Source organism: Sinohyriopsis cumingii, chromosome 1 (genome assembly GCF_028554795.1).
Source record: "Sinohyriopsis cumingii isolate HCF-2022 chromosome 1, ASM2855479v2, whole genome shotgun sequence".
Lineage (NCBI taxonomy): Eukaryota > Metazoa > Mollusca > Bivalvia > Unionida > Unionidae > Sinohyriopsis > Sinohyriopsis cumingii.
This window is the reverse complement of record NC_142961.1, coordinates 141,936,269-141,961,818: the sequence shown is the minus strand read 5'-3', so window position 1 is coordinate 141,961,818 and position 25,550 is coordinate 141,936,269. Positions and strand designations below refer to the sequence as shown.

At 38.3% G+C, this 25,550-nt stretch overlaps 1 protein-coding gene across 1 annotated transcript in view; it reads right to left on the bottom strand.

Annotated features, from left to right (window-relative positions):
• LOC149808039 (interferon-induced protein 44-like) overlaps positions 1-25,550 on the bottom strand; it is a 70,568-nt gene that overhangs the window by 14,153 nt on the left and 30,865 nt on the right. The window contains exons 2-4 of the mRNA XM_089972950.1: positions 5,809-5,861; positions 4,989-5,201; positions 4,310-4,456 (exon numbers count right to left, since the gene is read on the bottom strand). Of these exons, the coding sequence (XP_089829076.1) occupies positions 4,310-4,456; positions 4,989-5,201; positions 5,809-5,861 (413 nt within the window). The remainder of the gene's footprint in view (positions 1-4,309; positions 4,457-4,988; positions 5,202-5,808; positions 5,862-25,550) is intronic.

The following is a 25,550-nucleotide window of genomic DNA, read 5'->3' as shown; positions in this document are numbered from 1 at the left end:
TCTTTTCCCACTTCTCAATCCAGGCTACCTTGATCTTTGCCACTTCTTTCATCACTTTGTTGATGAACCACTTTGCAAGGCTGGCATTGCTTTATATGGTATAAGCACAAATGCGAAGGAAAACACACCTCCAAAGACTGATGAGGGCGTGAAGGAAAACATCCATAGGTGTAGTACAGGATACAAAATCAAAGAGAAATTGAAACTTTTATTTCTCATACCGATTTCATATTAGACACGGGCCACTCTTTGTAGCACCACACAATACAATTATGATTTGTGTTCGATCAAATGTTTGACAAATTTGATCTTGTCTGAATGACTGGGTCCAGCAACCAATATGTTAAAGGGATAGCGAAAATAAATTGACTTCCAGCTTTAATGCTCTAACATTTTGTCAATTCTCTTTTGAGCCATAACAATTAAATTTACAATTATGATTTCGTACAACAAATGTTTTCTTCATACTCGCCATAAAACTTGTGTTCATCATTATTCGCAAAACTTTAGCCATGTCTTTGCCACATGTACTATTCATAAATTGTTAACAACAAATCTGTTGGTAAACGAATTCCAAGAAAAGTGCTCTCTCTCTCTCTCTCTCTCTGTCTCTCTCTCACACACACACACACACACACACACACACGTTTTTTAAACATTATTTGATAATTCACTAAGTCTTTAACACTTTCATTAACTTCCTTCCACAGAATTTTCTGCAATGCTTATAATAAATGTTGTGGTATGTTAAGATTTGAATTAATCATTTACATGAATGTCTTCCTTTTTTTTAGGAAAATCTCATACTGTTTACAAATGGTATCAAGTGGTAAAGACTGCAAAAGAAATGTTTCAGCCACGAACACACACAAACACACACACTTCCTGAAGAAGCCTTGTGTTGAGCTGACACTTCTTTTAAAATATTTTTGTAATCATGTATATCTTCATCATCTGACAATGCATTCTTTGTAGTATTCAAACCTTGTAAGGTGAGGTTGTGGCATCGAAACTCCTTTGTACTATTCAAACCTTGTAGGGTAAGGTTGTGGCATCGAAACTCCTTTGTAGTATTCAAACCTTGTAGGGTGAGGTCGTGGCATTGAAACTCCTTTGCAGTATTCAAACCTTGTAGGGTGAGGTCGTGGCATCAAAACTCCTTTTAATTGTGGGTAGTTGATCAATGTCTGACCATTTCAACACTTTCAAAGTGGGGCCCCGAGTGGTCTAAAGCGCTCTCCGTTACGGATCACTGCCATCTCACCTCTGTCTGGGTTTGAGTCTCGGATTCAGTCAATGTGGGTAGGTGAGAAAACTTGCCAGTAGCTTCTCGTGGGTCGGTGGTTCTTTCAAGGGTTTTCCCAGGTTCTTCCTCCACCATTAATACTGGCCGCCATGTATAGCCTATCTTGTGCTGAAAAATGGCGTTAAACCCTACAACAACAACAACTTTCAAAGTAATAAACTCTTTAGCAATCAGGTACCAGTGGTTAAAACGTTTACGTCATAAAATATGTAATTGTTCATAGACTCGGTACAAGCTGTCTGTAAATGTCTTGTCGCAGCTAAACTACGAATTCTCTTGTCTATAGTATTCATGGGGATAACAATCATGTCACACAAAATGAAGGCAGAGATAACACAGAAACCACCTAGTATGTCCCACAAAATGAAGGTAGAAATAGCAAGAAAACCATCTAGCATGTCCAACAAAATGAAGGTATATATAGCACGGAAACCATTTAGCATGTCCCACAAAAAGAAGGTAGAAATAGCATGGAAACCATCTAGCATGTCTCAAGAAATGAAGGTAGAGACAGCATGGAAACCATCTAGCATGTCCCATGAAATGAAGGCAGAGATAGCATGGAAACCATCTAGCATGTCTCATGAAATGAAGGTATAGATAGCACGGAAACCATCTAGCGTGTCCCAGGAAATGAAGGTAGATACAGCATGAAACCATCTAGCATGTCTCACGAAATAAAGGTAGAGATAGCACAGGAACCATCTCACATATCCCACGAAATGAAGGTTGAGATAGCACGGAAACCATCTAGCATGTCCCACAAAATGAAGGTAGAGATAGCACGAAAACCATCTAGCATGTCCCACAAAATGAAGGTAGAGATAGCACAAAAACCATCTAGCATGTCCCACAAAATGAAGGTAGAGATAGCACAGAAACCATCTAGCATGTCCCACAAAATGAAGGTAGAGATAGCACAGAAACCATCTAGCGTGTCCCACAAAATGAAGGTAGAGATAGCACAGAAACCATCTTGCGTGTCCCACAAAATGAAGGTAGAGATAGCACAGAAACCATCTAGCATGTCCCACAAAATGAAGGTAGAGATGGCATGGAAACCATCTAGCGTGTCCCACAAAATGAAGGTAGAGATAGCACGAAAACCATCTAGCATGTCCCACAAAATGAAGGTAGAGATAGCACATAAACCATCTAGCATGTCTCACAAAATGAAGGTAGAGATAGTACAGAAACCATCTAGCATGTCCCACAAAATGAAGGTAGAGATAGCACAGAAACCATCTAGCATGTCCCACAAAATGAAGGTAGAGATTGCACAGAAACCATCTAGCATGTCCCACAAAATGAAGGTAGAGATAGCACAGAAACCACCTAGCATGTCTCACGAAATGAAGGTAGAGATTGCACAGAAACCATCTAGCATGTCCCACAAAATGAAAGTAGAGATTGCACAGAAACCATCTAGCATGTCCCACAAAATGAAGGTAGAGATAGCATGGAAACCATCTAGCATGTCTCATGAAATGAAGGTTGAGATAACACGAAAACCATTTAGCATGTTCCAGGAAATGAAGCTAGTCAGGGCCGGTGCCAGACCCGGCCAGACTAACTGGCGCCCTAGGCAAGGTTAGATTCTGGTGCCCCCTCCCCCCGGAAAATATCAATTTCCAAATTTATAAACAATAAAAAAAATTTTTAAATGCGCCCCCTGAAATCAGCACCCTAGGTGGCTGCCTAGTTTGCCTATATGGTAGCGCCAGCCCTGAAGCTAGTGATAGCTCAGAAACCATCTAGCATGTCCCAGGAAAGCAGAATCTTTATACTCCCTTTCAATGACCTTCACATTTAATACACTGAACTTTGTCTATGGTTTCCAAGTTCATTAGGCAAGTTTTGGATGTGTTCAATGAACATTTAAAGTCATAATAGAAAGGCAAAGCCGCAAGAAACAAGTATTGTTCTTTTAGTTGCAAATCTTGATGAGCTAATGGTATCCAGAGTAGTTTGCACGTTCACAGATGATATCCATAGATGCTGGAGCTTGATTCGAAGACTTGGCACTACGCAGCAACCACCAGTTCAAGCTCACCCTGTTGTCCAATCAAATGCTATATCTAGCCACTTATGTCGTGTGTATAAACATTCATACCCTTGCTAGCATGTGATAGTATGTATTTAAGTATAACGTGTGTACACTCCTACCCTTTTAGCTGGAAAGTCGGCTATGATATGTGTGTGGGATAGTAATAAAAAATGTGTGCTGGATAGTATGGTGTGTGTTGGATAGTGTATTAAAACGTATGTGCTGGATAGTATATACAAAGTAAGTGCTAGACAGTATATTAAAACGTGTGCGGGATAGTATCTAAAACTGTTAACATTACATTTTCCATAGGAGGGACGTACAATTTTCAAACAAACACGCAAACTGTAGCGGTCAACAAGTAAACATCAAATTTCCAATAGGAGGCCATAAACTCTTAAACCCATAGCTTTACATGTATGGACATTATGGCCCCCATCATACTAAAACCTAAAGACATTTTTAACACTACCATTCCCGTTAGGGGCCATAGTGGCGACTTAATGTAAACCTACAACATAATGTTAATTTCCATAAGGGTCCATAAAGCCTCAGCATTTTAAACATATGCGAAGGTCCACACGTTACGTTAAGCGACACTAAGGCCGCCATTATACTAAACCTATCGACATTTTTAACATTACCTTTCCGATATGAAGGCAATAGTGGCGTCTGCAGCATAACATCAATGGGCCCAAGTGGCGCATATTACTACTTACGCCAAAATGACTTTTAATGTGTATATTGTTATAATGTGCCTCTCCCCGAATTAGAATCTAATATTCAAATCCAACATATGACATGATAGCAAGGTCAAATATGCCAAAGAAATTCATCAACAATATCATTTTTAAACAAAGATTTCTCTCATTATCAATTTTTAATTACAATGTTTAAAATCCCTTGTAACCTAAAGTTTTAATTTAAACGGAATACGATGACTTTGTCTTAAATACCTGAAATCTATTTGGCAGATGTCCTTCCAGCAAAAGCTTCAAGTTCTCCCTGCTCATCGGGAGTTTAGTCTCCAGTCCACGTGTGTCACATAACCTGAAGTTCAGCGGCTGTTTGGTAATGCTGGACAGTACCGGATACCTTATAAACTAAAATATAATTTTAAAAAAACGAAAGAACTCAGCACAAGCCACACCCTCGTTTGCTTTTTATCAATCTTAGAAATGACAATCCAAACATGTTCCGGATGATAACAAACAATAACATTTTTATTCTGGTGCCAACATAACTCTATCAATCACGATATATTTTAACATGAGTAAAAATATATTTACAATAAAGACAAGCCCTATCTATGATTACAACTGAATTGCTCAGGAGTGCACTAACTTCATTTTCATCCTCATAGAAAACATTTGAAACATTTTATCATTATGAATAGTAATAACAACACTGCACGCGGTCATCGATGTTAAATAAGAATTAAACAGAATATCAAGTTCTGGAGCCAGGAGACTCTCATGAGGATTCTAATTATAGTTCTGGAGCCAGGAGACTCGTAGGGATTCTAATTATCGTTCTGGAGCCAGGAGACTCGTGGGGATTCTAATTATCGTTCTGGAGCCAGGAGACTCTTGGGGATTCTAATTATTTCAATCACTACTATATTTATAAACGTACCTTGGTGGTTATACTGTTTACTCCGCTTCCACTTCGAGCTTGGTTAAAAACCTTCCCACGAAACACCGAGTTGACCGTGTTGAAAAAGCTGGTTTTTCCGGACCCTACTGGTCCGATCAAGAGAATATTAACCTGGGGAAACTTTACTTCTGATCCCACCACATCCCTCACGGGCACATAATCTTCTATCTCCCATTTAATATTTTCCATTTCCTACATTTAAAAGAAATAATGTTTAAAGCAAGTATATAACGATATCAGTAAGAATATCCTCTTTATACATTCCCTACGACTCGATCGATACTGACAAATTTATTTGGCACATAATACTATTTTCAATACACATACTGGTATATATTTACATCCTCTACAGTCATATTTCATGGAATATGCATTGTATTATTAAATAAAGCATGTTTGTTATCGTACTGCAATGTTAGAATTTGTAAAGTGAATACTCTCTCTCTCTACATATATATATATATATATATATATATATATATATATATATATATATATATATATATATATATATATATATATATATATATATATATATATATATATATAGTTAAAATTCATATGACCGTTTCCATCTCTGGAAAGACTTTTTCGTTATATGAAGAGGTAATTTCTCGGCTGAGCGCTGCTGCGCAGCTTCAGTCCGTTCACAGAGAAAACCGCTAATTCTTCTCTAACACTGTAAAAGGGTGACAAGTTGTAATAGAAAAATAATTCTTTTTTGAGCTGAATGATATCTTAATCAGATTCTCTTCTGACAAAATAAATTGTGACTTGATGTAATAAAAATGATAATTACATCTTCAGACCACTGTGGTGCTGCTCTCCACGCTTTATCATAAAGCTGAGCGTCTGCAAATGAAAGAAAAAAAAAACAGTATATTCTTTCATGATTTGTTCTTGATATTATTCAAACGTGGAGCAACAATATGGTTAGACCATGCATGTGCTTCAGGACAAAGAAATCATCACCCCTTAATGGATTCAGTGGATGTTCAGAAACTTCGTTTTAGCAAATACAACCTTTTATTTTATTAGTACTTGCTCTCAGAATTGTATTTGGTCATATTGTTGAGAAGATAAATTCTATTCAATTACGTGTCTTCGCTTGTTTATCGGCGATAACCTTTTTCGGAATCTAAGAGAAAACAAATGTCTGAGACCAAATATAAAAGGCTCATATTTTAATAGAATGTAAAGAAACGCGACGTTCTTAATCGGATAACAGAGACTGATCGTTTTAATTTTTTCATAAAAATCGTAAAACCATACCCAATACTTTCAATAAAATTGAAGAGTTAATTGCAAGTAACATATTCTTCGCCTTCACACTCGTTCGCATCTTTATGATATACATGATTTATCATCCCTCCGGGATTAAAGAAAACAATTTACTACTTTTGGTTTTTTTTAGCTTAAAAGTTCGTTTAATCAGCAACATGAGTCTGCATTTATTATTTTCTTATTATAAATAGTAACATTACATTTCATTAGGTGCACAAATCGAGTTTCTTAGAAAAATCTATCGTGCTTTGTTTGATTCTGTCTCTTTTAAAACACCTCTTGCAGGGTTTCACTAAAACGTTATCGCAGAAGAACACAAAAAATCACGTTATACTATATTATATTGGCTAAAAAAACAAGTAGAAAAAAGTATTTAAATTGGGTTTAGCGCATTATCGACCTTTTTATTTGTTAATGCATTCTAATTTTAAGAGTAAGAAATAAAATTGTAATCTCTACACTCTTCTGTTTTTAAATTGAATCTGTATCAACTTGAGCTGCTTTATATAAACAAAAGACTGGATATACAAAGAGACAGGCTTACTGTGGAAACATTATATCCATAACACAATGCTAAAAGAAGTGTTAATGTTTTTAAATCAAGCAAACAAGATTACAGAAAACTAGATTAGTGCTAAGGAACCAACCTACGTGTGCTGAAATATTAAATGGTGAGAACTTACCAGGTTCGATTTTGATGGTGGTCACCTACATTGGATTTTTCTCAAAAACAAACATCACAGCATATTTTTATTGCTTTAAAAGTTTACTCTTGGATAGAGGATAGATCATGCATAAACTGTAGGATTATTTTGTCGGTCGTGTTATGAAATCAAAACATATAATTTTGCAAATTGCTCAATTTAGAGCATGTGACAACTGAATTAGTTGGCGGTGACCAAACAGTAAAAAGAAAGCGAAACAAAGCGAATAGCGGCATGAGCAAATCAATTAGTAACAAGCGTTATGTTCAATGCCAAGTTCCAGGGTCCACTTAAACTAAACAAGCAACTGTATGCATTGAAGTTGTTTTCCAAAGCAAAATAATTTTGAATGGTCGTGTTCTTCGTAACTCTTAACTATTTTACAGTGATTCCAAATCATCTTTTGTTAGCTTGTTTAACTTTGGGGGCAACCCGCTAATGCGGACTAAATATGCCTTTGATTATTTTCAGTGAAGTAGAGATTTAAGATATGAGCCTACTTTTCGTCAGATTGTAAACATGCCTGTGTTCGAAATGTTTATTCAGGCTTTTGATTGGGTCTGTTATACGCTGAAGGGTAGAACATATTTTAGGTCGGGTACGAATCCTTTGATATGAACACTCGGACACGTGCTTCACTTTTTTTCAGCACCCACCGAAATACTTATGTGTGGGCTGTGTCCAGTTGCATGTGCAACACTGATTTATTCATCAGTGTCATTAAAGTGCGCCTGAAGAGCATCACATTGGAAATCACTTAGATACATGCTATCTTGTCTTCCGACGGATCACGCCTCTTTCTGTGCCCCCTTTATTCTTGAAGTTGCTCTACACATTTGCATTTCTGGTATTTTACTTTATTGAAAAACCCACACATTCATGTCACGCCATTATATCATTTTTTTTCATTCTTTAACGAGGGATTTAAACTCATTCACGTAGAGCGTCCGTTTGCGAACTTGTTCCAAAGCTTTGAATATCATTCGCAATAGCAGGCATCACACAATAGCTAAATTTGAAGTCTTGGCCGTCTACTATAGAATGGTACAGTCTTCAAATTTAGCGATAGCCATTTCACTTTTTATTAATGTGACAATAACATACATTATTACCATTAATTCGCAGATCATCAATTTGTAAAAGATATTTTTAAAAGTACGTATGAATAATCAAAGAAATGTATATAATATTGTAGTAAAATGCAATGAACTGATAAGATATTTCTGCACTTAAATATTATATTTTCCTGAAAATTTGAAGCTTTTATCAAATGCGTGTTACTGGATTATTTTTATTCTTATTATTATCTATTTATTTATGTTTTTATTATTATTAATTTTTATTATTATTATTATTAGTAGTAGTAGTAGTAGTAGTGAATCCATCTGAATCCATGACAGCGAATATTATTCATCCCCTTTACTTTGCTCCTAATGTCAGTCTAAGATAATGACTGTAATTTAAACTAATTAAAATTTTTCGCAAATGTGAGCTTGCAATAAGTAAAATAGCTTATGCTAAATACAGCACTTCGTTACCAAATCTTCGGTTTCGGAGGTGCGAGGTGTTTTGCACTCTTTCAAGCGCCATTTAAAAATAAGAACACTGCGTGAGAATTTCACGGGCAGATTTTGGACCTATCACATGATAACGTGTTGACATAATGACAATAATAAACCTCAGACAATGTATTTAAAGTGTACCAACTATGTGATATACACAATCTCAAATGAGAAATTATTTAATGTTAACTGTATTAAACGAGCTGAATAATTTCTTTTGCGAACCATCCCAAGAAACATTAATTTCATCTGAACATATCCGAAGCAAAAGTACGAAAACTGAAACTAAATATACACAAATCTGAATAGATAACCTACAAAATTCCATTTGTCTTCACCCTGGAATCTGCTACTAATCACCCAGGAATCTTTTATTAAGCATGCTCAAAAGTAAGTGCTCCTTCAGAGCTAAATTTCATTTAAAATGGGGCAAGGAGGTAATCCGCTTTTGATGATGAAAAACATCGACAAAATATTTGTGTAGTGGAGATTTTCAGCGATAGTCACAGTAATAATGGAGATGTAGGGTGATAGCCGTGGAAATAATGGAGATTTAAACCGATATTCACCGTAATAATGGAGATTTAGGGTGATAGCCGTGGAAATAGTGGAGCTTTCCAGTTCGAGTCATGGTAGTAATGGAGCTTTTCGGTGAGAGTCATATTAATTCAGTGATTGTCACGATAATAATGAAACTTTTCAGTGAATCACTATAATAATATCGTGACTTGCCGTAGATTACAATATATTTAACAATAACATACATTATTACCGTAAATACTCTCTCATAAGGATAATCCAACTGCAGCAGCAGAGTGGGTGAACAGACCACTTTTAGAAGTCCATTTGTGAAATTAACCCTTCCTACGAAAATGTCACACAAGCGTCAATAACGCTAAACCGATGCCTCTAAGCGGGTTAGCTTATTTTTGTTATTGTTTCTTTTGACGCTTGTGTCTCAAATTTGTATGCGTCTCGTTTACCGACCAGGACATTCACTGTTGGTCGTCACCCTCTCTGCTGCTGTGTGTCTGTAAAAAAAGTAGCCATAATGTGGCATAATTAAATCATTATTACTATTATATCAATAACAATGAGCGATTCTACGCTAACCGTGGAATCTCCCACATCTAATCTAGCTCGAGAGCGACTAGATGCAATTAAGAAATATCTCCCCGTCCGTGATTTTGTTAAGAAACAATTTCAATCGCGTCAGAAGTCTCATGTGGAATTTACAGAAGGTACAGAACAATTATTGAAACCAATTGTCAAACCAAAAAAGAAAATTGTTACAGCAACTGAGGCAGAATAAAAAGCTCTTGAAATATCGTCTGTTGAAATTTTTGGCCGTCTTCAAGCAACTCGACCACTACCCGGCCAACCCTGTCAACCACAACCTGAAGATGAGCCACAACCCGAAGATGAGCCACAACCCGAAGATGAACCATCGATGCTGCCAAAAATTTGATCTAACATTATAGATAAATTTACGACGGAAGGTACTGCTGTTATCAAGAAACAAGATCGAGATAAGTATGTTGGTGATGTAGTTAGTAAAGCATTCTCAGAAATCAAGGATAAACTAACACAATTTATACGCAGACCGCCACCAGTTTTAAAATTATCCAGCACGTCAGTAAAACAAAAATCAAACTGAAAATGAACGATTGAAAGAATTAGCCGGTGAAAAGGCTCAGGATATAACTGCAAGTCTGATAGCAGGAAGTGGTCTTCGTGTTAGACGATAGCATATATAATAAGATGTTCAAGCGGTTATCCGATCCTGCATTTGACATGGATGTACCAGTCCTTAAGGATGAATCGGTACGTGATTATCAGTATTATTCTTATCATGCGCGTGTACCCAACTCACGTGGAAGAATCGAATTACAAGTTCAGGATACAAGTATATATTTCTTGCCCGCTGAGGCATTTATTGAGATCGAAGGTAGACTTTCGAAAACAGATAATACAACATACGGAATTGGTGATTGGGTTGGTTTTGTTAATAATGGCGTCATGGCGTTATTTAACAGTACCACATACATTTTTTGTTGTTGAGTTTAATTATAGTGGCGTGCGGACAATTGTACATGTGCCACTCCCACATACATGATTGACGTATGGCTGACGGAAAGAATACTGAATCATGTATCGAAAATGTTGGCGTTGCTACAGAAATGTAAATGTAGGTGATATAAGAGATGTTGCAGGAGCTGCAACTAAATAAACTATCACTCACAGAACGTCAACTCAAGCACTTCAATGACGCAAAACGATCAAAGACCTGTGTTAGACTTAATCTTTCTGCGGGTGCCATTAAAGGCACAGCCAAGACGGGTCGCATATTTCCACTTCTTGCAGATATACCAGTGCTGATGGCCGCTGAGGCCGCAGCTGTTGAAAAAGAAGCTGCACTTGGTGATGTTGGAACTGTTGCTGCGATGGCACTAAAGAAAGCTACAGGCCACGGACTAATGACATCCAAAAAAGGACAGGGTCTGGGACTGCCTGGAACCCCTCATTCGTGGTACGGTCGAGGTCTGAAACTACTCGAGATACTTCGCTAAATAAATAGCGTTTCGAACTTCCCATGTCCAGTTTTGATTTACTTGATGCTGCTAAAAAATTAAATATAAAAAACTTCGGTGTCTTTTTGTGTGTGATCAATTACCCAAAACAACCAAACCGTGTTGAAACCGGTATCATTAATCTCGACAGAAGTTCTGGTCCAGGAGCTCATTGGGTTGTATATGCGGTTGTTCCACGTGGAGTTGTTTATATTGATTCGTATGGGTTGGCGCCACCAAAAGAATTTTTTAAATATGTCAGCGTACTGCATAGCACTCCGATCTGGCATTCAACATTACCAGCACAGACAATAACTGATCCGCCAATATGCGGCCGTAAAGTACTCGCTGTGCTCCATGCTGTGTCAAGGTCCCTGATATTTTCAGGGGCACCGCCTCATAAAGTCGTGCACGAGTATACCACTAGACGACATCGTCATCCAACGTTTTAAACAGGTCTTAGTGTAATATACAATTGTATGTATTTAAGAAAGATCTGCTAAAAGCCAGCCCCAAGGTGACTTATCCAAATATGCAACCATTGACGATGTTGCATATGTTGCAGAATAAAAATGAAAATAAATATTATAATCTGAATCAGAATAAAAATAAATATAAATATTATAATCTAAATCAAAATAAAAATATACTCAGAATAAAAAATAAAAATAAAAATAAATATTATAATCGGAATCAGAATCAGAATTAAAATATATTATAATCTTAATCAGAATAAAAATAAAAATAAATATAAATATTATAATCTCAATCAGAATCAGAAAAAAATAAAAATAAATATTATAATCTGAATCAGAATCAGAATTAAAAAATAAATATTATAATCAGAATCAGAATAAAAATAAAAATAAATATTAGAATTAGAATTAAATTGGAACCTTGATATAATCGGGGGAGGGGGCAATAGTCAAAACGCGCGCTATTATTTGGTATCACAAATTTCACTTTCACAATCCGATTATATACACTCTGGCTGTTTAAAATCATGCATAATTTGTTCAACTTTCTTAAACGCGCACTCACAATCTTTTTGTTTCATACACATGAGACAACTCTGATCTAATTTTCTCAAAAGCCTGTGCGAGTGGAGCGAATTGCCAGACCTTATCGTCTGTTTGTATATAATTACATAAACAAGCTAGCGATTATGTCATTGCCTGTTGGAGTACTTTAATAAATCTATATTCGGCTGCTGGTGTGTATCTATATTTTCGTTCTTGTAATATTTCAAAATCATTTGTGATTTTTTCCAGGATCAAGTTGATCAAAAAGTTGTAAACCATCGTCATGTACTTTTTGAATGCAGAAATAATCGCATTAATATTTTCAGAATTCATTATATGATAAATATCTGTTTAAAATAACAAAAAATAAACAGTAAGAGCGGTGTATGGCTATTTCTCACTTACAGAGCTACCATTCATATATATTTATATTTACAGATGCTACTGCTTCATGGTCATTGTTCGTAGTGTTTTAAAACCAAGGACTCTCACTTAGAGTGCTACCGTTATCATATATTTACTGATGCTACTGCTTCGTGAATTTAGGTATATTGTACCCTTATTTTCTTGTTTTGTTGTCATTGTGCTACTTCATGAATAGTGTAGCCTCTGGTGTTTTGTCCCTGACTTTTTCTGGGAACTATCACTTACAGTATTATCGTTCTCATATATTTACCGGTGCTATTGCTTCATGGTCATCATCCCTGTGATACATCAGAACTCTCACTTACGGTGTTATTATTCTCATATATTTGTATTTACCGGTGCTACTGCTTCATGAGTTAACAGCCACTGTCTGGTTTACTCTTACTATTTTTACCAAGAAGTGGGGGCTCCTGTTGTCCACCTCATGGACATACCAAGTAATTTTTACGTCAACAGAACCTTACTTTTGTGCAAACCTTCCCCCAAAACAATCCCGGGGAGTGCTAAATCATCACCTGCCACGTTGTTTAACATGGAGGGGAAGTGTACACAAAATTTTAGTTATCATTATATTTTTTCTTTTGGGCTTGGAGTCCCCACTTATTAAATGCGATTTTTTGCAACCGTCGACAAATTTGTCAGTCACGGGAGTGGAAAACTAATTTCCACACGTTGAGAATGAAGATCCTCAGTGCCAACCGCTCGGCCACAGAATCTTGCTACTATTATATGTTTCAAAAATTATCATGAGTTACTGATACCTGGAAATCACACAGGAGGCGTGGCCTAAGGGGCAAACTGCTAAAATTATCCATAGCGCTACAGTACTACAGATACATATAGAAAACCCCTCAATACTTCGTCCCTGATTATATCGGGGGACAGATACAAGCGAGGCTACTGGATTGGCACTGTTTAATCAATACTACAGATAAATATAGAAATCCCCAACAGATTGTGACCTACCCATTACAAAATAGTATACGTTAATGAATTACTTCGTGAGATATCGCATTATAGTCAATACTTCCTCCCTGATTATATCAGGAACTCTGTCAAGTACATAGTCAAGGGGGACAAATACGAGCGAGGCTACTGGACTGGTACTGTTTAATATTTAGGAAGCTTTGCTTTCCAGTGAGAAATTGAAATATTATTTTTTGTTTCTACTTTTTAAAATAGTGAGTTGGTTATTGTATCTGCGACACGTTGTACCGAACAACAGCAAATATCAAAATAAACTGCAGCCTCATTCATTGACGGAAATGTTATTTCTTCGCCTGTCTCTGTATTTATAGATTAACTGGTCTTGGGTGCGTATTTTTTTCCCCCAGTATTCCCCCGTGCAGAATTCTGACTGTGTAATAGCCTGGAGATTTCCCAGTTTTTGGCTGTTGATGTGATCAGACAAAAGACCGTTTCAATTAAGCCATTAAAACATTCATCAGCAAATTTGTGGATGTAATACCTTTCTCTCCAGCATCAAATCTAAGATAACCAGCATTAGAGACAGAACCGACTGGTCTTTTGAGTCAGCAGTTTCTAATCACACCAGCACGCGACGCCTCATGATTCTTGATGACGGGATGTGCTCGGAACTTGTCGACATTATTTTCTTTCTTCATTTATAAAGTATATATCCATTTTCTAAACTTTTTTTTATTACATTAAAAAACAATATGTGGATGATATCCCTTGACAAAGTCAAAGACTCCGCTAGCACCCCAAAAATCTAGCGAGATAATCTACGGCGTTTTTCACAGAAGTTTCAACGCCGTCATTTTTTTATACCATAATATCCTTTCAAAGCTCTGTATTTTCTACCTCCACACGTTACGCATAATTGCGTTTCGCCCCTGACCCCAATGTTACACTTCAAACACGGCTTTGTTCCTGCCTCACTCGTCGCACACTCTGCAAGGACAGACGCCGATAACGTAACCGGGATTATCCGTGACAAACGTGACCCTGTTCGGGAATCACACCGCGCTGGGGAGCCTGTCACGTTAAGTAAAAATTCCAAACCAGGAATACTGACGGGCATCGACAAACCATATTAAGAGCGAGCAGTCCCTATGACGGCAGTTGTTTGTGTGATATATCCGCCGAATGATAAACCTAGCGTTGATGATCTTCGACCGATGAGAGTTTCGACCCCGAATTGTGTTGCTGAAAGAGTCACAGAATATTTTTTAAAATGCGTTAAGGAGGAATGGTCTAACAGATCTGAGACGCAAAAAAAATAAATGAGTGGGCTGAGCTAGTTAGAGAAAATGGAGCTATGATTAGAGACGTTGCTGAGTTGAAAAGGAAATCAACATTTCCAAAAAGGGTAAATACACTAACCGGCGAGATTTTGTACGAATCAAAATATAAATCAAAGGGAGCCTTGACAGAGATCGTTGAACATAACGCGCACGCGTGGATGCCAGACGTAACATTATTTCCACGAAATACAGCTGTTAAATTTTATGACGGTGGTATGTTCGATTTTATTAGAAATATCAGTACGAGCGATCGTGTAGCCTTGTGGCTGTTACAAAGTTCCGAATATAGCTATTTTGATAATTTTGTACGGCCTAATGGCGATCTTTATCGCACTGAATCTCTTCATCCAGCGATGTCAGAGATTGCGTTAGGGTACATGAGCGATGCTTATATTGTTGAACGATTACTCAGTAAATGGTTCACAGTTCCATCAGTTGCTGCTCACTTTGTCAGGAGGAAAATTCATGGAGGCTAACACGGTTGGAATTTCTTGTAATGTATGTTGTGTCGAATACGGACACGGCGGAATGTGGAATACTAAATACGATTATAAGGATGTTATCTCAGTTGATATGGTTGCATGTTATCCTGGAAGTTTTCTTTGAATGGGAGAGTGTTATGGATATTTTAAAATATTTGGACATCCAACACACGAGGTGACTTGAGTTACGATAAACGGACCCTTGCCAGACTTTTACTTAACTGGAATCGCATGTAACGAGCCATTAGAGTTTGCACCGAAAAACCTTCATTCGGTTGTCGCTGTTTGGTTCGGTCGTCATTTTAGTAAACGTGGTTGGGCTCCAATAGTTTTATTACGATATATGCTTGATGCAAAGATATTAATATCGTTAACCGTGAGTGAAGCAAGAATATCGTATCGTCCACAAAATCAAGTCTGGCTACCAAAAAACCCTGATAACATCAAGGCTGACAAAGATGTAAATTACGATGAAATTAAACTTGCAAAAGATCTTCGCAGAAAAATAATTGGGAAATTTACACAGGAGCATCATATGATCATAAACGACATTGTACAAGATTAATCATCGATGATGCTGAGCTCGATTTCATAACTGCTGATACAACAGAGAGAAATATATTTGTAAATCGAAGTAATGTTAACTTATCGGATGGAACAAAATTAGGAACAATTGTGAGCTACACTGATGACGATTCACCACAATTCACTCATTTAAGATCTACGACGTTAGCGTATGTTTCGATAAACTTATTATCGATGGTAAACAGATTTCCAGATACCGCGAATAGGGTTGCCACAGATTCATTTTACATCAATAAAAAATACTCAGAACTGTTAAACGAATTACGGGTAGGCGTTGATGCATCATGGGGCGAATGGAGAATAAAAAGAGAAATAACACTCACTTATTCTGAATCCGCTGTTATGGATCTCAGGAGATATAAAAACAGTCGAATGTCACAACTATCATCAGCACCATCGGTATATGATCTCGTATCCAGAAATAAAACCGTGTATCTCAATGGACCTGGAGGTTTTGATAAAACAACGGGTGCGATTGAAATATTTCGGAATCTTTACATGATTGTACTAACTCCGACTCACCGACTCGCCAGAGAGATGAAAGAAAGGGGGTTAAGGCTCATATGTATCAGTTTCTTTCGATGGACGGGAGATGTGTGAATGGGTGAGAAATATATTCCTAATATTAATAACTGGGATGAGATATGCACGGTATCCGCAGACGTCTTAAAATGTGTTTTGATTAGTTATTGAGTCGATGTGCGGCGGTTATGGTCAACCACCCCCTTTTGTTGGATCATCTCTGCATGAATGGCTGAAAAAATCTGTAGATTATTATGAGGAGAAATTTGAAGATCACCGGGCACTTGATTCGACGCTGAGGGAGTTCAAGAAGTTAATCAGACTGCAGCCAGATAATATTCGATATGAGATAATGCGTAAGGTAATTCCAGAAACAACAAACGACGATGTTTGGAATTTGTGAAGGCCTGCTGAATTGATAGTTGCAAGTCGGAAGATAGTTCGTGATTTACTTCAGCAACAATTATTTCTGTTACATAAAAAAATGTCAGATCTACCTGTGCCACTGTGTTATCGCCCAGAGATACACGTAAACAAAATACTGATGTTGAGACTCATGGGGCCAGTCAGAAACAAAAACATGTAATAAATGATATTGTTTTGGTTCCGATTGATGTTGTTGAGAAAGCCTTAACGCAGCCATCGTGCTGGACGTTAGCTGTTGTTGAGTTTAATTATAGTGGCGTGCGCACAATTGTGCATGTGCCACTGGACGTTAGGATATGTAATAACAATTCATTCATCGCAGTGATTAACTATTTCGGATACTAATATTTGGATTGTTGATGATCGTATTGAATGGTCAAATTTTGTTTATCTTGCAGTGTTGAGAGTCAGGAAAATATCCCAGCTACGAAGAATTAAGCTGGATAACTGCACCATTGTGGATAATAACCAAACTCAGGGCAATGTCGATAAAAAATTAGCTGGTTATCATAGATGTGACAAAAAAATAAACGCGACTTTGATCTTGATGTTAAGTTTATTACGACACTGAAACAACGACGAAATAATCACTATGATTGCTGTAACACAGTAATGTTGTGGCAGTATTCTCCTAATAACCCACGACAATTTACCGTGGATAGAGTTAGTAGTGGTCTCGGTCATACGCGAAAATGTGATGCTGACCTGCTTGAATGTAATCGACATCGAGGAGCTAGTGTCCTGCTAGCAAATCATACGTCGCAAGAGTGAAGGCGGTGGTATTGTGTATCTTCAGGAATTACTTGTAATTGTTCACATACAAATCCACGTTGAGGAGCAGTTGAATCTAGTTTGTAGATTGCAGGTCTACCCGTGGATCTTACCACGCTGAAAAGTTTATGTGTGGTTACACTCCAGACTGGATGAGTCGCTCTTCTTTTACCCCCTCCCTGAAGCTCCCCCGGCTCATACAAACAACTTACAGTTACATTACTTAGTACTGGTTGTTTTGAGAAAAAGGATTGTTGCATAAATGGTATATGTTTCTTCGAGGATGCCTTGATAGGTTTCATAGAAACTCCACGAGTAATTTCATTATTTAACGCAGCTATCACACTTGGTAGTATTGCAACACATTCACGAGATCTCTTGTCCGCCTCAACTTTGTTTAGGGATATTTCCTGCGCATATTGATATCCAAACAATCGCTCAGCAAGTGTTCGATTAAATCGCTCAACGACTGCCTGATCGCGTTGAATAGCGGTGTGCCCTTGTCTGATTTTGACGTTATGTTGCTGCATCAACAATGTTACTGCACCAAGAAATTCTTACCAGCATCAACCTGTAGCAACTGTGGCCATCGCAGGCCGCCACGTTGATAAATTAGTTCAAACGCAGATGCAACTTCACTTGCTGTTTTTGTTGATAGTGGTTCAGCTTCTTTATCTCTAATTGCAACGTCAACGACATTCAAGGCGTATTTGTATGTGCGTGACTGACGTCTACTAGTTTTAATAGTATAATGTGGTAAAAACAAAATATCTGCCTGATGAACTTCTTTGGGAGTGCCGACATCAAAATGTGCGTATCGAATTTTTTTTAGGTGGTGGTAGTTACATTTGCCATATTGCCTGTCGTGCTAACCAATCTGCAGCAACATAATGTGTGACACCTGCTGCATCAGCAAGTTTATTAATTGCTGCTCTACCCCTCCAATATCCTCTTGGGCTATAATAAATTAAGTCCATATAATAGTTATCTATGATTAATTACCGGCCCCTAGCACTAGTTTACCTTTCATCGCAGATATTATCAAAACATTAGCAAGTGATTCTCTGAGAGATTTATATTTTACAGACTTTAGAGCGTGAATCAAATTCACGTCTGCAATATGTCGTTGTTGTAAATCCTTATTTTATACGCTACATCATGAACGTGGCATGCTTGATCAATCGCACTTACTGGATACTCTCCAGATCTTGGTTGATCTCGCTCGTCAAGTCGAATATCAAGTCGGGTTCCAGGACCACAATAATTATATCCAGCAAGATGCCTCTCGCCAGGATACTTAGCCCGTGGAGCCCCTGGTGATTTTCCCAGTGAAACAGCGATATCTCCGCCTGTTGCATGAGAGATAAGTTCGTATTACACTTCACACACTTGCCTGTAAATGCACTCTTTTATTTCTCGTCGTTATTGTCTTTAATCCAATGGTGGGGGTGGGGGCTCTGCATTGAACACAATATAAATCCATATACTGATTATATTTCTACAACATGGATGTCACTGATTCAGAGTCAGTCAAGCATCATCCAGCGCTACCAAATTCTATCAGAGCAATTATCATAGGTTCATCTGGGTCTGGTAAGACACAATTGTTACTTAACCTGATAATGAGGTGGCTCAAGTGGGATAAGTTGTATTTAGTGGCACCACCTGTGGATGACCAGAGATGCTACGACGTGCTTAAAGATTTTAATGAAAATGCAAAGTTGCTTGATGAGGACGGCAATGATATTATTGATTTTATCACCGACATCAACGATGTGTCGTTGGTAGATGATCTTAATGGTAGTATCAATAATCTCGTAGCATACAATAATGTGATACTAGACAAACAATCAAATCCAGCTTGAATATTTTCTCGAGGCAGATACAAAAACATAGATATTGTATATGTTACTCAGCGATATGTACAAATACGCAAAGTGATCAGAAATAACTACAATCTTCTGGTTGTCTTTAATGGTATTGATATCCACGCACCAAGAAACATCCACCAGACTTGGTGTTCAGAGAACATGGATATGATCAAATTTAAAAACTTCTTCTCAAAAGCGCAAAAGATACCTCATGAATTTATTACAATGAATATACACGAGTAGTGAATGGGGTCACCGTAGCGTCAAGGGGAATTAGCATTACAGAACCCCTTGGGTCACTCTAGCGTCAAGGGAAATTTAACATGGGGAAAAATCGTGGGTCATTCTAGCGTCAAGGGGAATTGAACATGGGAAAAAGTCCTGGGTCACTCTAGCGTCAAGGGAAATTGTACATGGGGAAAAAGTCTTGGGTCACTCTAGCGTCAAGGGAAATTGAACATGGGATTTTTTTTTTTTAAATTTTTTTTAAATTTTTTTTTTTAAAAAAGGGGTAGGCAATCGAAAGTCATTCTCTTTTCGAGACCTATGAGTGGCCCTGAAAAGGGCCTTTGGCTTTCTTCTGCTTCTTCTTCTATTTCCTCCATTTCCTCATCCATCCCCTAATCTTTCCCCAAATTCCTTTGTTCTTCCTTTTTTCTTTTTCAGGTAACCAGTCTGGGTGACCCATAGCCCTGAACTTCTCTTGTATCTTTTTCCACTTGTTGTTGAGTTTGTCAAAGGCCTCTTTTTTCTTTAAGTTTTCTTTCTCCTTTCGTTCTTTATTCCACCTGTCTTTGATCTTTTTCACTTCTTCCTCCATTACTTTTCTCATAAGTTGTTCCGATTTCTTAAGCTGGTCTAGGCCTTTTTTGACAAAGGACCACTCTGTCCATTCCATTAAGTCTTCCAAAAAGCACCTGACTTCTATCACATTATCCATGGCTTCCTTTAAGTGACCAATCTTTACATACTCTGGATCTGTAAAGCCTCTTAGTCTTTTTACTTCTTCTTCTATCATCTCTTTCACCAGATCCATACCTAATTTTGGGTTGGTCACTTGTCTTCTGACAAAATCTCGGGTAAGTTCATGCTTCCATTCTCGTTCAATCCTTTCCACTGCATAAGCTTCATCCACCATCCAATACCAAATGTCTTTCAACTGGTTAAACAATTCTGTTACAGCTACCATCTTCCTTGTCTTTATTCCGTAGAATGGTTCCAACGACGAACGTGGTGGGTTCTTATAGTGAAAGCGCGGACGTGATTGAAAACATCCCCCTAAAGACATAAAATTGATCTTACCTAGATCATAACCAAACAACGCGCGGACCTAAAAGAAACACTCACTCACTTTTTATGCTACCCATTACTATTCTAAAAAATTTTTGTTATTAACCACTTCAATAGACTATCCACATACGCAAAAGTAATCCAATCTATCCCTAAATCTCCACCTCAAACACCAAAAAAAGACATCATTTTAATCTACTATCCACACCAACTTACGTGAGCACTTACAAACACACAAACACATACCCTCACATTTTTTAAAGGATTAGTGTTTATATTCACACTACTCTACTTACACACATTGGCAAATGGATGGTTATTTCTTTTCTAGAGTATTGGGCAGCCCTGAAAAGGGCTGTTTTTTTTTTTTGCTTGGAACTTCATGGACACCTGGTTAATGGTGGCACCTTCCAGGCCTGGCGCCGCATACACCTCTTGTCCCCCAGTTACTTTTTACCTTTTGGGGGGAGAGAGCAGAGGCAGGATATGTGGCTTCAGAATCCCAATTTTCGCTCTCTGGGATTCTGAAATTTCTTCTTCTTCTGTCCTTTTCCTCCTCCTCTTCTTTGTTTCTTCTCTCCTCCTCCTCTTCTTTGTATTTTCTCTCCTCCTCTTCTTTATTTCTTCTTTCCTCCTCCTCTCTCATCCTTCCTTCTTCCACAATGGCTTCCGCGGCCAGTTCGTTCAACAGGCGCCTGGCATATTCCAGATGAAGTTCCAACAGTTTCGCCAGTCTCGTGTTCATTTTTGGTGTTGATCAATCAACAAGGGTAGCTGGACTGCCGAACGAGTTTCAATTTATACTGAAAGTGCGGACGTGATTGAAAACATCCCCCTAAAAACATAAAATTGATCTTACCTAGATCATGACCAAACAACGCGCGGACCTAAAAGAAACACTCGCTCACTTTTTTATGCTACCCATTACTATTCTAAAAAATTTTTGTTATTAACCACTACGTGAAAACATCCCCCTAAAGACATAAAATTGATCTTACCTAGACCATAACCAAACAACGCGCGGACCTAAAAGAAACACTCACTCACTTTTTTATGCTACCCATTACTATTCTAAAAAATTTTTGTTATTAACCACTTCAATAGACTATCCACATACGCAAAAGTAATCCAATCTATCTCTAAATCTACACCTCAAACACCAAAAAAAGACATCATTTTAATCTACAATCCACACCAACTTACGTGAGCACTTACAAACACACAAACACATACCCTCACATTTTTTAAAGAGTTAGTGTTTATATTCAACTACTCTACTTACACACATTGGCAAATGGATGGTTATTTCTTTTCTAGAGTATTGGGTAGCCCTGAAAAGGGCTGGTTTTTTTTGTTGTTTTTTTTGTTTGCTATGGCAATCTATTTTAGTTTCTAAGAATGCGATGTCCTCTGAGGATAGACTTTCTGGCGATAGGTCTGCTTCTTCGGAAAGAGAAGAAGAACTCTTTGGTGTCGATACGACAATCGACAAAGCCTCTGTCAGCTTCAGGTTGCTGCTGCTGCTGTTGTTGTTGCTGCTGTTGCTGCTGTCTCTGAAGTCTGTACTTCTCTGTCCATTCTTCTTTCTCGCTGTTCACTTTTTCTCTGAAGAGCTCTTTTATCAGGTCTTCAGTGACTTTTAACATTCTCACGTTCTCTATTTCTTCTGGCTTCGGTATCAGACTGTGTCTGACCCTATGCAAATTCACGTAGGCTTCGTTGAGCTTAGCTAGTTTGGAGCACATCTTCATAGGAGAATTGAGTCGACAATGGATGGTTAGACTGGAAACAACCCGGTTCTTAAAGTCAAAGCGCGGACGTGAAGGAAAACATCCCCCACACGGTTTTCGAGTCCCAACGTTCAGTGAGTGTCATGAGAGGGATAGTAAGAAATGAAAGAGCATCAATCCAACATTCTTATAGCTAAACAAACCACAAAGGCATTTTTTTCAAAACACAACATTTTTTATTCAATAATCACTTAACACTAAACAACAACTCTAACATTTTTTAAACAATGATCCAACATTATAACATCAAACATTTTTTCTCAATTGACAGTCTACTTTAAACAGGGCTGACAACGTTGTGAATGAAATTGTGATTTCCACTGTTGGAAATCATTAGGCCATTGATGGACACTACGTTTCCTAGCTTGAGACAAAAGATAAGCATAATGGTCACAAAATCATCGATCTACTTTCACATCGTTTTTTGAAGAAGAACGAGGATCAAAATGAGTCACTAAATGTTCTAAGGAATAGCCCAGGCTGCGATGATGCAGAAAATACACACAGTACTGTCCACACACCAAGGAATCTGTGCCTTGTAATTTCACATTATTGAATCGGGTGGTCTGAGCATTTCTTCTCATAAAATCAATGATATCGTCTTCCAAAGGGAGCAATCCGTACGAATCGAAATATTCCACACATCCTTCTTGAGGAAAGTAGACGGCTACCCAGTGGGTTCCTGGGAGATGACTGTCGTCCGTGTTGATCACGTAAGCTTGATGGTCTTGAGGTTTGCGATGAGGGAGTTCATCTTTAGCACAGACGACAGGATTCCAAGAAGCCGTATACGAACTGTGGTTCAAAAGGCAATAAAGTTCCCAGGTATCCATTGATTTGTGTGTTTTTTTCTTCTTCACAGGTAATAATAAGTCGTTAATTCGATCCTGACTTTTTGCTTGAAAATGTCTGACAAATAACCGTTTCTTCGTTTCGTCTCCTCACTCTGATTCAGGAGAGCTTCGATACGATGGATCTCTTGAGTGGTTAATGGTGGACAAGAATGTTCACGCAAGTCTTTATACCACTGATACAACACGTCTTTGTCCGAGATGAGACTCCAAGCTTCGTCCAGATATTCGTCCAATTTTTCTTCTTGACTTAACATCAGGCATTTATCGTGTTGAATTTGACTGGGATGAGCGTTTTGACATCCATAGCAATTTTTCTTGATAAATTCCGTCATTTTTTCGACCAAGTGTTTGGCAAAACAGGAGACTAAATGGGCTTCTTGTTCTGGCCATCTTGACGTCATCATGACAACTTCTTCGTCTTTGTCTTGGGATTCTTCTTTTCCACAGTCTCCTCATATTTCATGTCCAAAGTTTCTCCACTACGTAAAGAGGGATAATAGTCTTCCATAGCTTCTAATAGTCTAGAATGACTTCTCTCAAACTGTTGATTTCTATCGTATTGTCAAATTCTGCATACAGGATGACGTTCACTGTGTGCCCTGCTTCCAGTGCACTCGCAAACTGAATTTCCACACGAATTTGGCCGGATTTTATAGGGTGGAAATGTCCCTCGTCGCTGCCTTGGTCAGGAGTGAAATCGAAAGCCCACAAAGCGTAGCCTCCGTCATAATCCTCGTACGTAATACCGTGACTGGTGTTGGTTCCTAACTGTCCGGTGGCTTCGTACATGGACAAGTACGATCTCAAGTAATTCTTCTGGGCAAAGTTAGGCTCGAAAGGTCGGGTACACAAGGTCTTGCCATCGCGACTGACCTCGATCTTGGACACATTGTAATGCTTAAAGGATTTTCGTTGCAGGCTCCGTTGAAGGCTGAATTCTTGACGATACCAACAATCAAACGCTTGGGTAACTGTCCTTGGAACAGATGATCTTCGATCATGGATCGCAGGAATGGTGAAGGTTTTCACTTCCACGCGACGTATCGGATACTTGGCGGTCGTTCCGATCAACGTCTGACTGACGTCGTTTCCCACTTTAGGTAACACTTCCACACGACGCACCTAGAGTTTGGCTTCTTGGATGATGGTTTTGTAAGTGGAACCATCAGCAGCCATCAAATGGAAAGTGGCAGTGCTACGATTCAGTCTCAAGCGGATATCCACCCCGTTCAGCAAATACTTTTCTTGTAACCACATGTCCAAATGCAAGCGATCCATCAGTTCTAAACTACGACTAAGATGAATTTTCTTTCGTCGTTCTAAAAATCCCGTTGTATTTTGAGCATCCCCAGCAACTGTAATGCCGTTGAACCTATTCGCTTGGTCAGGTTTCCATACCACGCAAGCATCTAGATGAGTGTTCTTGGCTTCTTTTCCGTACGTCAAGAGATTTTCCAGGTAGGCACGGTAAGGGTAAGTATCCATGCTGCTGCTGACTAGTTTGTTATTCAAGTACAAGTCCACTTCGCTGAACAAGGAATGCATGAAATTATTGACGGGAGCTACTTCTTCATCATTGTCTATGTTAGTGTTGGATGGTTCGATCACTTTCACTTTCAAGTACAAGTAACTGCTATTCAGATCGATGTAATCTTCGGGCTGTCCTTTGATTTCAAACTCGATGGGAGCAGAATCCGTCAAAGAGGAGACGGGGTGAAATTCCACCCATTGGGATTCTTGCATCGTCATCATGGTGGGCGGCATGGCAAACAGATCCAGTTCCGTCTTCGAACAAGCGCAAGACTCTCGGTGTATCATTTTTTGTCACTTTCTCAATAATCGAAAACGTTTAAGTCTCGAACGGTTCTTCTTTTCTTGGCCTTTCTAGCTTGAAGTCTGGTGAAAGGGTGTTTTCTTCGTCGTCTCTTTCTACCTTGTCCTTGCTGAATGCTTGACTCGGTAGCGTGCAGGGCATTTATAGGTGTGTCTCGTCGGCCTAAAATGTCTTTGCCCGTTTGCAGCAAGACATTTTTGCCAGCCCTCATGAAGGCTTCTTTAGGGTTTTGTTTGTCGATGATGACATTTTTGAGAAATTCTTTGCCTTGCGTCAGTACC